The sequence below is a fragment of the Phacochoerus africanus genome, chromosome 14 (genome assembly GCF_016906955.1).
Source record: "Phacochoerus africanus isolate WHEZ1 chromosome 14, ROS_Pafr_v1, whole genome shotgun sequence".
Lineage (NCBI taxonomy): Eukaryota > Metazoa > Chordata > Mammalia > Artiodactyla > Suidae > Phacochoerus > Phacochoerus africanus.
The window spans coordinates 46,416,769-46,433,018 of NC_062557.1; the positions used below are offsets into that span (position 1 = coordinate 46,416,769).

At 52.6% G+C, this 16,250-nt stretch overlaps 1 protein-coding gene across 3 annotated transcripts in view; it reads left to right on the plus strand.

Annotated features, from left to right (window-relative positions):
• Positions 1-16,250, plus strand: part of ABR (ABR activator of RhoGEF and GTPase) — a 183,658-nt gene that overhangs the window by 81,061 nt on the left and 86,347 nt on the right. For all 3 annotated transcript variants that reach the window (XR_007131702.1, XM_047757212.1, XM_047757213.1), the window contains exon 2: positions 6,873-7,057. Coding sequence is in view for 2 of the 3 variants with exons in the window: in XM_047757212.1 (XP_047613168.1) it covers positions 6,873-7,057 (185 nt within the window). In the remaining variant the exon portion in view is untranslated. The remainder of the gene's footprint in view (positions 1-6,872; positions 7,058-16,250) is intronic.

Below are 16,250 nucleotides of genomic sequence, written 5' to 3' on the forward strand. Positions count from 1 at the left end.
CCTTCCTCTACTGGGCAATAAGGATTTCACTTAGGAATGTGTTCATTTTAAGTGGCTGAAAATCCAACATATGGGGATTTAGCAAGAAATGAGGTAGGCTATTTCTAGTGTGGCTCAATTGCTCAGTGGCATCAGGGAAATGTCTGTAGTCTTCCTTGATCATTTCCTTCTGGCAGCCATATGGCCACTGTAGCTCCGGTTATCACATCTGAATTCAAGGTGAGAAGTCTCTTTATTTATTTATTTATTTATTTATGTTGTTGTTGTTGTTGTTGTTGTTGTTGTTGTTGTTGCTATTTCTTGGGCTGCTCCCGCAGCATATGGAGGTTCGCAGGCTAGGGGTCGAATCGGAGCTGTAGCCACTGGCCTACACCAGAGCCACAGCAACGCGGGATCCGAGCCGCGTCTGCAACCTACACCACAGCTCACGGCAACGCCGGATCGTTAACCCACGGAGCAAGGGCAGGGACCGAACCCGCAACCTCATGGTTCCTAGTCGGATTCGTTAACCACTGCGCCACGACGGGGAACTCCCTATTTATTTATTTATTTATTTATTTTTGTCTTTTGTCTTTTTTGTTGTTGTTGTTGTTGTTGCTATTTCTTGGGCCGCTCCTGCGGCATATGAAGGTTCCCAGGCTAGGGGTTGAATCGGAGCTGTAGCCACCGGCCTACGCCAGAGCCACAGCAACTCGGGATCCGAGCCGCGTCTGCAACCTACACGTCTGCAAGCTCACGGCAACGCCGGATCGTTAACCCATTGAGCAAGGGCAGGGACCGAACCCGCCTCCTCATGGTTCCTAGTCGGATTCGTTAACCACTGCGCCACGACGGGAACTCCAGAAGTCTCTTTTTTGAATATCAAAGCAAAGACCTTGCCAGAGGCCCCATCATACTTTACTTGCCTCTCATTGATCAGAACTCTGTCAGACTGACCACTCCTGGTTGTAAGAGAGTGGAGAGAGTGGGTGTCTTGACTGGGACTGGGTCCACTGCCACCTCATATGGCCCCGTCTGATAAGCAGGGAAACAGGGAAGGTAGCCATTGAGTTGGAGACAAGCAGTGTCTGCTGGTGACCTGGAGAGCAGAGACCATGTATTAATTTCTTCCACATTCTCAGAATCTAAATGCTTTATAATTGTTCTATGTTGTTGCCTTGCAGGCAATATACTGTCATACGCACATACAGACTTTCTTTTTCAAGCATATTATACTACAGATACAATTATTAATTTCTTTCTTCACTTAACAAGATGATGTAAATCACCCATGTAATTTTTAATGAGTACACAGTAGTCCATCTTGCAGAAATAACATAATTTACTCAACCAATTCCCTACAATTAATCATTTAGCTCTTTTTAAATATTTCACAGCCATAAACAACTCTGTGTTTAATAACTTCATAACTTTATGTGCATTTATAATTAATTTCTTAGGACACAGTCTTGAATTATGCTGGATTGTGGGTTAAAACTCTACCAAGCTGTTAAAGCTTTGATACCAAATTGACTCTAGCAAAGTTGTGCCAGTCGTATATGTCTTGTCAGAGTTTCTGAGAGAGCCTGTTCCCTGACAACTTTGGGTATTTTCCCTGCTGATTTGATAGGAAAATTACAAAAATTAGAAGTTTGCATTTTCTTTGATTACAAGTGGAGTTAACATACCTTGAGCATTTGTAGTTCTCTTTTTAATTTTCCATGCATTTCTCTAACTCATTTAGAAAGTTGAGGCATGCATCTTCTCACTGGATTGCAAAAGTGCCTTGACCAAGGAGTGCCTGGATCCACCGACACTACCTCTTCCAGTGCTGGCTTTTGGTCAAGGACTAACTTCATTCTCTGCCTCCCTCTTCGCATGGCCTTCTTCTGTGTGTTTGTGTCTTCCTTTGCTTCTTATAAGGACACGTCATCCGATGTAGGTCCCACTCAGTTCATCTAGATTAATCTCCTCAAGAGGTCCTTAACTTAGTTGTATCCACAAAGACTTTTTTCCTAAATAAAGTCACATTTATGGGTTCCAGGGTTAGGATTTGGACATATATATTTGGGGGCCACTCTGCAAACCCCTGCAGGGACCTAGAAGATGTTGGCTATTGTAGGGTGGCAGCTAAGACTCTGTAGATAGGTGCTAACCATGAAAGGCCTTGAATTGAGGAGTTTGGTCTGTACCTTTGAAGTGAAGGGGGAACTGTTGAATTTTGAACAGGGGAGGAACAAGGTCAGATTCGCAGTCTGGCAGTCATGGGGAGAGAGTGTTGGGATTGTCCTTGAGAGAGTTGGAGAGGGTGGGGAGGAGGCTGGGGAGTGGGGATATTTCAGGGCATAGAAGATGAGTAGGGGAGTTCCCGTCGTGGCGCAGTGGTTAACGAATCCGACTAGGAACCATGAGGTTGCGGGTTCGGTCCCTGCCCTTGCTCCGTGGGTTAACGATCCGGCGTTGCCGTGAGCTGTGGTGTAGGTTGCAGACGCGGCTCGGATCCCGCGTTGCTGTGGCTCTGGCGTAGGCCGGTGGCTACAGCTCCGATTGGACCCCTGGCCTGAGAACTCCCATATGCCGCGGGAGCGGCCCAAGAAATAGCAACAACAACAACAACAAAAAAGACAAAAAGATAAAAAAAAAAAAAGAAGATGAGTAGGAAGAGGGAGGCATCTGGAGTGACTTCTTAGGTTTCAACTTGAGTGACCTGGCAGATTAACTGCAGGAAATGGTTGGGTTTGAAGTTCCTGAGGGTGGAGATGTCCAGGAAACAATCAAAGGAGGGGTCTGCAGCCCAGACCTCTCCCTGGAGTGTAAATGAAATTTGGGCGTAAATTAAAAAAAAATTTTTTTTCAAAAAAAAAAAAAAAGAAATTTGGGCGAGGGAGTAAAACAGAGGAACCTGGAGAACTACCTGTTTTACCTCATCTTTTTATCATGAAAAATTTCAGCATACCTAAAAGTTTAAAGAATTGTAGTGAACACCATGTACCCACCATCCGGCGTCTATAAGTATCATTTTTTTCTTCACTTACTTTATCATACATCTATCTATCCCTCCAAACGTTGTCAACCCATCTTGTTTTTGATGTATTTCAGTAAGACGCAGACATCAATACACTTCACCCTATTATAGGGTAGCAGCTAGGACTATAGCTTAATAAGCATGATAAACATACTTATCATTAACAAGAGTCCAATATTTAGTGAAATACACAATTTTTTTTTTTTTTTTTTGGCTGTGCTCATGACATGTGGAAGTTCCTGGGCCAGAAACTGAACCCATGGCATGGCAGCAACCTGAGCCACTGCGGTGAAAAAGCTGGATCCTTAACCTGCTGTGCCACAATGGAACTCCGAAATGCACAGATCTTAATGTACTATTTGATGCATTTGACAAATGTATCCACCTGTGTACCTCAAATCCCCGTCAAGATACAAAACATTTCTGTCCCCCTAGAAAATTCCCTGCGACCCTTATAGTCAACTCCTGTCCCTACCTGACCCTCAGAAGCAACCACTATTTTCTTTTTCTTTTTTTTTTTTTCCCAAGCCTAAATTAGTTTTGTCTGCTCTAGGACTTTATGTAAGAACACAGGATGTGTTCTTTTGTGTCTGGCTTCTTTCACTTAGGATAATGTCTGTAAGAGGCATTTCTGTGTGTCTCAGTAGTTTGTTCCTTGTATACACATTGAGCAATATTCTGTTGTAAGGATGTATAAGGAATACCAATTTTAAGGGGTGGGCAGAGAAGGAGGATTCCACCAAGGAGACTAGAAAGAGCACTGAAGACAGTAGGAATAGATAAGAACCCAGATAGAATGTCAAGGAAGACCATCTGGATCAGTTCTAATTAGGTTTAAATGAATATGACATAAAAACTAAATAGCAGTGACTTAAATAACAGGCGTCTTTTTTCTCTCATGTAAAAGAAGTCCAGAGGTGGGGTGTGTTGGCTCATTGTGCCATTACCTGCCCAGGCTTTGTGCTCACCTATATTTAGCACTGGCTTCTAGCCTCAAGACCACCTCATGGTTCAGTATGGCTGCTAGAGCTCCAACCATCCTATCTGCTTTCCAAACTTGCAACAAAAGAAGGAAGCATGGGGTGGGTAGGGGGAGGACGTACCTTCCAGTTGAAACAATTTCAGCAGCTTTCTTCAAAATTCCAGAGATAACCATTTAACATCTCATTGGCTAGAACTTAATCACATGGCCTATGCCACTAGGAAAAACAGCCTTTTAGCTAGCCACTGAGCACACTGCCACTCCAAAGACAAAAAGATTTCTGTTACTAGGAGGGGAAATGGATATTGACTGTTAGCAGCCTCCTCTGCCTTTTCTTTGGACACCTGCTAGCCAAGCCAAGGTCCACTCAGGCCTTCCTGTCTGTGGCCCTGCACCAACTGAAGGCTGTGCTTGGCAGATCGCTATCCCTGGGGTTCCTTCCTTCTTGGAGGGTTGGTTTCTCTGTCTTTTCTGTATCCCTTTTCCTGGTAGGAGTCTCCCAGGTGTCTGGCCAGCTTCCTGGGCCGTCGGGGTCTCCTGGGGGGTGGAATGAAGGGGAAAGTGCCCAGAAACATTTGCAGAGAGCCCTGTGGGCACTGCCTCTCACTCCTGGGCCTCCTGCTGCTGTGTCCTCTCCAGCCCCTCTCAGGTGAGCCTCCTTTGACCAGGTGGGAGGGCGGAGGAAGGAGATTTCTCTAAAAGCTTCGTGAGATTCAGAGGGGAGATGACATTGAGACAGACCTGGGTTCGGATCCTTTCCATGCAAATCTGTCTGAGACTCAGTGACTCAGTGACTTCGTCTGCAAATTGGGGCAGTAAGGACCACCTCACCGACGTGACTAGGTTGAGATGTGGGTCCACAGCCACCTCTCCATCCAGGATGAACTGGGCACACATGACGGGAGGCTGGCAGAGCCCTTCCCGCTCTGCCATGATCCAGACAGCTCCAGACTGTGTGGCAGAGGGCATGCCCTACCTTCCGTGCTGTCCCTTCTGTCCTTGCCCTTAGGAAATTTCTTGAGAGTGAAGGCTCTGGCGCTGGGACCCCAGGGAATTGGTCAGCGCGTGGGCGAATCAGCTGGAATCTGAACTGTGGGCCCGGCCAGGGTTCCCTGTAGCTCATGTCCTTGGCCTTGGCTCCAGTCACTAACAGGGCAGCCTGGAGCCTCCTGGAGGAGAGGCAGCAACTTAACGAGGTGTTTCATTCCCGCCTTTTGCTTCTCCGAAGTGAACAGGTCTCACCAACCAGCCAGGCCCCTCAGTGCCAGGCTCAGGCAGGCCCGATGCTGCGGCTCTTCTTCCTCCCTCCCGCCGGTGGAAGCAGAGGTGGCTCACCCCCTGCTTGTCTGAGCCAGAGGCCCTGCGTCCTCCCGGCCCTGGGCCCTATTTCCCGGGTGCATAGCCCGTGCACACATCCCAGTAGCTGGATCGAATGGCTCAGTCCTGTGGTTCTTCACACGCACGCCTGTCCTGGAAAAAAAAATAATAGCTCATGTCCCTGACAGCTTAATGGGCCATCAACATGGAGACTGGAGAGCAAGTCGGCAGGAACAGGTGCAGCGAGGCTGGGGAGGCGCTTGGCTGCCAAAAGGCCAGATTGGACTGCATGTGGCCATGGCCCGGCGCCCCGGTGACCCGTTGACACTGTTCTCAGGCTGCTGGCTGCCCCTGAGGCTGGTGTTGTGACAGAGGAGGAGGAGCCAGGGCCCCCGCCGAGAAGCTGGCTCAAGCCTCAGCTCTGGAGGGACAGTGCATTCCTTTGCCCATTCACTCACTCCATACACCTTCCGAGATCCTGCTGTGGGTCAGACCCTGGGTGCTGGGCACTCAGCAATGGTGGACACCCAGTTCCCACCCCGGGAGCTCAGGGATGGGCGAATGGGCGGGATCATCAGGGCACTAGAAGGCCATGCACGGTAGGATTTCCGAGCTGGGACCCCAAGGGGGACATCCTAGAGGAAGTGATACCCGAGCAGATGATGGGGCAGCCCAGGGTGGGGGTAGGGGAGGGTCCCTCACGCTGCTGCAGGAGAGTTCCCCACTGGTGGGGTTTGATCCGGGGCCTTTCTGAGGTGCAGCCCTGCGCCCTGCACGGACCCGGCCCGCAGTCCTGGGAGGGGGTGTCTGTGCGTGGGCTCTGGCCCCTGAAGGGGGTTGGCAGTGCCAGTGGGGTTAATGGCAGCTTGACTTTACTGTGGCCTTTTCTTCCCTCCTTCTCCAAAGGAAGCCTACATTGAAATTACAGAAATAAGTGCCGGCTTTTGAGGAGTCTGCTGTTCAGCCACATCCCTGCCAGGCCCAGGGCTGCCTTCTCGCCCACGCGCTGCCAGCCCTGGGCTCTGACCTGCGCAGGGCCTTGTTCAGAGGGTTGAGGGTGCCCTCGTATGCTGTTCTTAGTGCCCCCCCACAACGCTGCCATCTCCCCACACCCGACCAGGGATGGGGCTCAGAGTACAAATGGTACCCAAGGAGGAGGGGCCCAGGAAGTGACATCGCTTGGCCCGCCCCCACCTCCTTGTTCCCTATAAAAAGCAAAATGGTGACTCAGAGAGGAGAGTTGGAAGCGTCCTGCCTCCTGCTCCCACTGTTAATTTTTAGACTTGGAATTAGGCAGGAGGCAAAGGAAACAGCGGCTCGAAATACGCGCCTGACATGCTATTAAGCGGGTGGCAGCAGTGGAGCCTCTCCCCCTCGACACCTGGCAGCCCCTGAACCGCGGTGCCCGGTGCCTGCTGGCGCTCCCGGGCCGCAGCCCTGCCCGGGCCGGCGTGGATGCTGCAGCCGGGGCCATGGCAGCTGGGGGCCGCCGCCGGCGCCCACTGCGCTACCAGTCCCTGGCAGCCCTCGTGGAGGACTCTCAGTGGCCTTTCTTGTTCCTTGTCTCAGACTTCAGCTACGGGGCAGACGACTACGACGGAGAGGGGAATGAGGAGCAGAAGGGGCCCCCGGAGGGCTCGGAGACCATGCCGTACATCGACGAGTCGCCCACCATGTCACCCCAGCTCAGCGCCCGGAGCCAGGGCGGCGGGGACAGCATCTCCCCCACCCCACCTGAGGGGCTGGCACCAGGGGTAGGTACACCTGCATTTCCTTCTGGGTTTGGAAAGAGGGGGCTTTCAGGCAGAGGGGTAGGCAGGGTGTCGTGGGCCAGGCTCTGCTTGGGGCACTTCTGAGGTGCAGGACTGGGGAGATTTGGGCCTGGCCGTTCTCCATGCCCCCATCATCTCATGCCCATCCTGGGCCTCTCAGACCAGCCCCCCACCCACATGCCACTACTCTGCCAGCCATCTGCTCCCCTGACTCCTGGACACCTCCCCTCCTCTTCAGCCTTCTCTCTCAGCCCCTCATTAGCAGGATGGGGCCACGGGCAGGGAGCAGGCTCTCCTCTCTGGGCCCTGGCTAGGCAGTGGCTGCCTCTGTGACCTGTACACGTGGGCCATAAATGCACAGGTGCTGGCTCAGCACACCAAGGCTGGCCTCGGCACCAGCTGTGGGGGGAAGTGCGCAGCTTCCATGGCATTCTCTGAGGACCCCAGGCCTGGCCAGCCCTCCTCTGTTGACTCTGGAAGGGAATGAGCCCCAGTGGTGTCCAGCTCTTCTCTTGTCCACTGACAAGAGCTCGGCCCCAAAGAGAAGCATTTCCCCAGGAACACTGAGGATGTGCTGAGACAGGCCAGGGGATAGAGATGTGTGAGGTGTGCAGTCTGTAACTGATGCTCTTCCCGGCCACAGGGACCAGCTGTGTTTGGGCCCAGCTTGTGCATGTGTCTGAGACACAAGAACAAGTGAGACAGGGGGATGCCTGGGGGTTGTTTTTCTGAAATTGGGAAGAATCAAAACCATTTCTTCGTTGGGGGGTTGGGGAGGGGTGCTTGAATTGTTCGGTCCTGCTTGGTCAAGGGGCTTATCCAGGTGTGTTTTGTGAGGGGACCCCTTTCTTCCCTCTGATGCCCTCGAGGAGCAGTCACTGAGATGCCCTGAGATACTTGCTTCTCCCCTGCTCCAGCCGGGGGGCCGCCTGGACTCTACCATTTCTTGAGAACCCCCTGCTTCCCTCCCTCTCAGCCTCCTTGGCCACCCTCCACCCCTACGCAGAGCTCTCACCCCCTCTTCACACACCGGGGTGGCTGTTATAGCCTTTGGCAACAAGGGCCTTGGCAACCGGCTTCCCACATGGGGGAAGCCACGTTGTTGCCATGGCAACAGAGGCCTCGGCAGAGCTTATCAGCCGGCAGACGGTGCAAGTTTGGGAAGGGACGGCCGGGGGCAGGTGGGAGATGGAGGTGATGGGCAAGGGTGTTGGTCAGTTTTAGGTGCCTCACCCCAGCCAGCGTTCTGGGGTGTTGTCCTGTCATCCTAAGGAAGGGTGGCAGGGGACAGACAGCCATCTTGGATGTGCAGGGCAGAATTCTTGCTGCCGATGGAGGGGAGGTTACTCTGGGACCTGAACTGGGGCCACCCAGGAAAACTCTTGCTTCCTGTTTCTGCCTTTGGGTCTCTGACCACAACAGGGCTTAGAGAGTATCCGGGAGACCCAGCTATTGCCCTTGTGAGCAGGTGCAGAAAGAGACGCTATAGGACTGAACACAGCACCAGGAGGGCCAGCTGAGAGTTGAGAATGCGTAGCCAAATTAGAACCGCTTGCTAAACGAAGAGAAAAGCCATTTCCTTGTCCCCTCCCTTCCTTCCTGCCCTGTCTCCTTCCCTCATCACAGCAGCTCCTCGCTGGAGTGTTGTCCAGTGAATCCCCAGTGAGAGGTACTCCAGGTGCTTTCTCTAGTGACCTGGCTCACACACACGACGTGGAGAGGCCCTGCTTGGGCTCTGAGCCTTTGGGGCAGGACCTTACTTAACTACGTGGCTGCCCATTTTGCTTGGTGACTCACAGGGGAAGAACTGGTTTGAGGACTTTGAAGTCCAAGAGGTGCTACAGTGACAACTGACCAAAGTGCTGGGGAACCCTAGGATTAATTGTTACACCATTGGCTGGAAGTTATACAAGGAAGAGGGTGGGGAGCATTAATCCAACTTTGGGGATCCCAGAAGATTCTGGCCCTGTTCATCCCCTGCCTGCCCTGAGTACTTTCCCTCCTGAGACGCATTACTGCCCTTTTTGCTGTGTCACTGGCCCCATCTAGTGGACTCAGCAGGTATTGCTGTTTACGCTGGGGTGCTGAAGAGCGGACCTCTTCCCATTTGGGGGCCGGTTTCAGTTTTGAAAAGAAAGAAAGCCAAGGTTTCTGCCACTTGGCTCTGCTCATTTGACCAGTCAGGTCCCCTCCCTTCCAGGCTTCCCGTAGGGGCATTGGGATCCAAAGGGACTTTGGGACCAAATCAGATGATTGTTCTACATATTCAGATATCTGGCCTTTGGCAGCTAGGCATTCCACCCTCAAATATGCAGCCAGCTTGTTCCTGGAAGTGCAAGCTTTGGGCTTTGAGTTAGTTAGGGTTCTCCAGAAAAAACGGAATCAATAGGATGCACACAGAGAGAAGGATCCATTTATTACAAGGAATTGGCTCACTAGATTATGGAGGATGAGACGTCCCAAGATCTGCAGTCAGCAGGCCAGAGACCCAGGACCACTGATGGTATAGTTCCAGTCTGCGTCTAAGGCCTACAAGCCAGCCGAGCCAGGGGTGGAAGTTCCAGTCTGAGAGCCAGCAGGCTCGGGCCCCAGGAAGAGCTGGTGTTTCATTTTGTGTCTGAGGCTGGAGAAGACCACTGGCACCAGCTCAACTGCCAAGAGGAGGAAGTCCCCCTTACCCTGCTTGTTTGTTCTGTTCAGGTCTTCAGGGGTTAGATGAGGCCCATCTCCATTAGGGAAGGCAATTAATTCAAGGGTTTATTTCATCCAGAAGCAACCTGACAGGCACACCCAGGATAACGTTTGGCCGAATGTCTGGGCACCTGCGGCCCCATCAGGTTGACACATAAAACTACCCGTCGTGGTCTTACTGTCCCAGTAGCCTAGAGAATGGAAGGAACATGAGCTTTGGATAGGTGAACACATGCCTCTCTCTAGCTGTGGGACTTTGGACAAGTGCCATGACCCCTCTGAGCCTCAGTTTCCTCATCTCTAAATAGGACTGAGCACCTCAAGGGCTGTTGGGAGGATGGACCAGGATGCTCAGGTGAGGCCTAGAGCATTGGGCCCGGCTCAGTGTGGGTCCTCTGTCTGTGGTGACCAAGGCCACCGAGACCCTCCTCACCAGCTTTTAGAGGAGTGGGGAGCCCAGAGCACTGCAGGGACCTGGTCTGATGAATATCTGCTGGACAGTGACCGCGTCTGCTCTTGCAACTTCCTTTCTGGGATTGGATGCATCCTCCCAGGCATAGCCCAGATGAAACCAGGTCTCTGCGGTGCTGGCAGGCACACGCCCCTCCTGCCTCACTCTGCTGCTCGTGCCTTAGGTGCCACAGCATGCGGCTCACCAGGGGAAGGGGGGGTCGGGAAGAGCCCTGCCTTGCAGACCCTCTCTGTCCCCAAGCCCAGGCTGAGCACAGCTCCCTCTGGTGGCGCAGTTCAGCCACGAGGGCTGGTTCCCCCCCTGCCCTCCATCTATCTCCCTGCCATCTCTGTGCTGACACGCGGGGCACACGTTCCTCCAAGAGGACTATGGTCTTACAGAAAAACATGCTCCCACATGCCACGGACACCTCTCACTCCCTCTCCGGAGGCGCAGTGAAAGAGGCCACGAGGCAGAAGATCTGGGTGTCATCTCAGCACTTCCACTTTTTAGCTGTATGCCCTGAGGGATGTCCTCACCCTCTCTGAGCTCCGGTGCGCTCATCTGTAAAGGGAAGACACTGAGAACTCCCTCCCTGCTGACCTCATGCAGCTGTCAGGAGGCTGCCGTGAGATGGCGTTAGGCAGAACGCTGTGTAAATTGTAGAGTCTGTACGTGTTAACACTGTACTAATAAAAGGTTGAACGGAGGGTTCAGACTCCAGCTGGCAGGAGACTCCAAAGATACGTGGGGGAAGAGTTGAAACGTTACCCTTGTCACCCTTCTCATCCCCCCACCCCCCGCCGCCACCCCACCCCACCCAGCCTCCTCCTCACAGCTACTTAGACGCACCCTGAGCCTTTTTCATGGGGTGTCTCATTTAAGGCTCCCCACTACCCTGTGAGGTAGGCGCAGTGATCATCATTTTACAGTTGAGGAAACGGAGGCTTACAGAGGTAACATATTTGCCTAAGACCAGCCAGTGGGGCCAGAGATGAACTTAAACTTGGGACGTGCTGATGCTGGAGTCTGTGCAGTGTCACCAGGTCTGCTCAGATGCCTCCTCCCTTACGAAGCTCCCCCGGCCCATGGCTGAGCCCTTTGCTCTTGGGGGTGTGCACAGGTAGTTGTGGGGCACGTTTATAGCTGATCACCTCCGTGGCCCTGTCAGCAGCTCCTGGGCACCCAGGGGTGTTCACCCAATGTTCATGGAATTGAACCAGGTAGTACTGGGATGGCGAGGGGGCAGGAAGGGAGGGCAGATGCAGTCACGGCGCGAAGCTGGAACGGATAGCTTCTCGCTTGCTCAGTCCCTTCTGAAGGCTTGGGGTTTTGGATATGAGGTTGCAGGACAGGTAGGTTGCTTCTAGGTGAAAGCTCGTGGAGAGCCGGGAGCATCTGAGATGGTGTCCCGGTCTGCTCCAGTTGGACAGTGTTCAAGGCCTGGGTTCAGGGGGTTGGTGCCTGCTCCTCATCTTATGCTTCTCAGGAATTTCCAGCTGCAGGTAAAACCAGAGGCATCTCTCCGCAAGTTGCCGACCTCCTGTCTCAGCAGCTTTGCTCATTGCTCCCTTTCTGATCTTTGGTCCCTGCTGCAAAGAGCAGGAGCCCATCTGGCTCCCCCTACGTGCCAAAAGCTGTGCCAGGAGCCATGGCTTTGTGCCCACCTCTCCCTCTGACCACTGGGGAACCCCCATTTTGTAGATGAAGAAACTAGGGCTCAGGGGTTCCTTGACTTGACTGAGGAGGCCATAAATAGAAAGGAGGCTGTGACCCTCAGCTGCTCCCGAGCTGGCCCTCCCTGGCATCTCTGCCCATCCCCGTCTCGTCCCTGCCCCGGATCCGGCTTCCCTGATCACCCTCTCTTGCCGTGAGTGGTGGTGTAGGTCGCAGATGTGGCTCAGATCTGGCGTTGCTGTGGCTGTGGTGTAGGCCAGGGACTACAGCTCCGATTCGACCCCTAGCCTGGGAACCTCCATATGCTGTTGGTGCGGCCCTAAGAAGACAGATAAGTACATACATACTTAGACTAATTCATTTAGTCCTCACCACAGCCTTGGGAGGTAGGCACCCATGCTGCCCCATCTAAGGCACAAAGAGGTGACATAACCCACCTGAGGTGCCACAGCTGGTGCGTGGCCGCTGCTCTCTGCCACCTGTGCAGAAAGGAGCCTTAGTACCCTTGTTTTACCTCTTCCTGGCTCTGTGACTTTGGACATAGAGTCTCGGTCCCCTCAGGATAAATGAGGATAAATTCCTTCTACCTGGAAGGGCTGCTGGGAAGAACCAAGGGACGCAGCAACTGTGAAAACTCCTTTCTGCACCACAAGGAGGACCAGGTCCCAAGGTGATAGTTGACTTTGAGTCTCTCCTGGGATGTGATCCCAAATCTCTGTGAGCTCCCAGCTCTGAGCTCTGGCTGCCCTAGGACCCTCCTACCCCCACTCTCATCCTGGCAGAGGCAGCTCATTTCCAGTGGCATTCAAGCCGGGCAGAGGCCCCTTTGGAGGGTGTCACCATGAATGACCACTTTCCTTAGGAACCATCCACTCAACCCAGATCCCTTGATTTCTCTTCTTGGAAGCCCCTTTGCCTTGCCCGACCGGCATCCTGGGGTCATTTCTACTCAGGAAGTATTTTCCGGGCACCCCCCTTTTACAAGATCTTGTTTTGGATACTGTAGGGAATTAGCATGAACAGGCATGCCTTGGGATTACCCCTCACCCCCCCTGTACACACACACACACACACACACACACACTCCCTCAATTTCAAGGGCATCTACACAACAGCCTTGAGAGATGTGCAGCATCTCGGGGGGAGGGATATCATGCGACCTCAGGGAGGGGAGCATGTAGGTGGCCCCTCACCTAGAATGTTTGAGCGCTGTACATCAGTTTTGTAACAAGATGCTTGCTCATTGCAAACTCTAGCTGGTGTTCTGTCTGGGCAGGGGTCAGGAAGGACACTCTAAAGGGGCTGTGTAAGTGCTGAAAAGTGGGCAACGCTCTGGAGGTGTGAGAAAGGAGGATGGGCCGGTGTGGCTGCAGCACTGGGTTCCTTGCAAGAGGTGCGAGGTGAGGCTGGGCGTGGGCTCGGGCTCCCCACTCCTGCGCCCCCCACAACACACCACCACTGCCAAAAAAGAGGAGAGTAGCTGGTGCCTGCCGAGGGTGCGACCCAGGCCAGACACTGCCCCACGTGTACGAGCCCTCCTTGCAAACCTAGAGTTGGTGTGAGAATCATCCCCATTTTATAGACAAGGCAACGGAGGTTCAGAGAGTTTGAATGACTTGCCCAGAGTCACACAGCTGGCAAGAGGATTCAAATCCAGAACCCAGGGAAGTTTTTTTGGCTTTGTTTTTATTTGTTTGACTACATAAGCAGTGACGTGTGCTGTTTAAATTGTTATACCCTGCATTTGCTTCATGTAATTGAACTGTATGTATGATTGTTGGAGTGACTTCTGCTACAATAGAGAAAAGGAAGGCAGAAGGAAGAGTGCGGTTACCAAGAAGACGATGAATCTGACTCCATCTGTGGCTGCAGCTAACTCCGCCCGGCCCTGGCCCTCGCCCTTGGGGTCCGTTCTCATTGGCCTGGAGGTGGGGTTGGAGTTTCTGCCAAGAAAGTTGTAGAGGCGGAAGATAGGCAGGGAGGACAGAGAGGGGGGGCTTCAAACCAGGACAAGCTGTGGAGGTGAGAATCTGCCTGGCCCTTTCAGGGGACAGCAAACAGCAGAGGTGGTTGTTGTCAGCAGTTTGATCAGTTGAGTCGCGGTAGGGGCCCCACTGCCCTTGTTTGGGTTGACTTGGTGGCTTCCTGATAGGCACGGAGTGAGCGATGTTTTAGAGAAAGCAATCTGATGTCACTGGGGAGGAGGCATTGAAACACCGGCATGTGTTTCCCTGTAAGTCTTCCTTGCCCCTCCTCTGTGCTTAGGGCGAAATCCAGCGTGAGCAATGCTGTCGGGCCGTGTCTCTCTGACCCCTTCACCGCCACCCCCCCCCCCCATCCTCTCCCGCCTCATTAGCAGCCCCTCGCCTAGAATGTTTGAGCGCTGTACATCAGTTTTGTAACAAGATGCTTGCTCATTGCAAACTCTAGCGCCTAGAACTGCACCTGGCACATAATAGATGCCCCGTAACTACTGAACAAATAAACACTTGCTGCCCAGACTGAACTCATCTCACTATGGCTCACACCGTCCTATCTGCCCTCAAGCCGCCGCTGGCATGGCTAACCCCTGTTCGTTTCCAGGTACGAGTTTTAATGTTACCACTTCTGGAGAACCTTCTGTGACTGCCACCCCCGCCCCCGACTTTGCTACATCAGATGCGCCTGTCTTGTGTCCCCAGAGCTCACTCTCCTTTCCCAATAATAGCATTTGCCATACTTCTTTTTTTAACTTCTTTATTTTTCTGATTACATCACTGGAAATTCTAGCGTTACAGAAACATATAATATGGAAAGCGAAAGTCTCCTGAAGTCTCATCCAACAGAGAGAACTTCTGTTGAGTTGGTTGTGTATTTCTCCTTATTTTTCCATGTGAGATAATCTATATAATACATAGATATATTCATATATTTACATATATTCTTTTTTTTTTTGGTCTTTTTGCTATTTCTTGGGCCGCTCCTGCAACATATGGAGGTTCCCAGGCTAGGGGTCTAATTGGAGCTGTTGCTGCCAGCCTACGCCAGAGCCACAGCAACGCGGGATCCAAGCCGTGTCTGCAACCTACACCACAGCTCATGGCAACGCCAGATCGTTAACCCACTGAGCAAGGGCAGGGACCGAACCCGCAACCTCATGGTTCCTAGTCGGATTCGTTAACCACTGCGCCACAACGGGAACTCCTACATATATTCTTTTTTAAAAAGTGGGATCATACTATTGATCCTGTTGTGCATCTTGCTCCAGTTATTTTCCTTAAGTCTTGGACCTCTTGCCTGTCAGTGATTCAGGACCTCCCTCATCCTTCTTCATGACTCTGTGCTGTGTTTCTTTTTATGGAGGTACCAAATTCACATAGTCTGTCCCCTTCTGATAAACACTGGGGCTGTTTCCAGCCTTTCACTGTTATAACCATCATTGCAGTAAACATCTTTGTCCAAAGATCATTGAGTCTTTGTAGCAATGCTTTTGCGGAAAAACCCTTTAATGTGGAGTTGCCAAGTCAGAGGGTGTGAACATTTTAAATCACAATAGGTATTTCCACGTTATTCTTTCTGGAAAAGTTGTACCTCAGCCCCATAGTTCTGAGATCGTGCCCTTCCTCTGGCCCTGGCTCGGCTTGCAGTGGTCAGTCTGTGCCCGATATGGGCAGCCCCACAGAGGTGGACAAAGTGTCCCGCCTGTGGCTGCGTTCTGAATGCTGGCACAGCGCCGGGCGCACAGTAGGCAACAAACAGATACTTGTTGATTGAGTGGGTAAGAGGAGGAGAGGGTGGAGCATGAGGGTGCGAGAAGGCTGGTGGGTTCAGGGCGAGTAAACTAGGCGTGGCTTGGAGAGCATGGGCTTGATCCGTGTCCAGAATCTCAGTCTGTGCCCTTGTCCATGGGGAGTCCGTGCCCCTCATCCTCCACGGAGTGGTTCCTGCCCACTTCTCCAAGGTCATTGCCCACCCCTTGTCTCGTCCGTCCTCCAGCTGTGCTTCCTGGGGTTCCTTATAGAACATCTTCCTCCCTTTGCCTGGAAACCCTTCTCGTTTTCAAGAAGCTGCTCAGAAGCCGCTCTCCCATGAAGCTTTTCCTCTCAGGCAGGGTTGGTGCCTTTGTCCTGCGTTCCCACTGTGTTGGTCAGTGAGCGCACTGGCCCGTTTGTTTATATGACCTTCACCCCTCTGGGGTGAGAGTGTTCTCATGGGGGGGGGGGGGGCTGTGTCTCCCAGATTTGTGTATTTGTAGTGCCAGGCCTTCTCTGGGGAGGAATAGGCGGAGAGACGGACAGGCAAGATCGGGAGTCAAAGTGGAACATGATTGTGGGTGTGTCAGTGTAAGATGCTGCAAATGTTGGTTGGGGTGGTGGC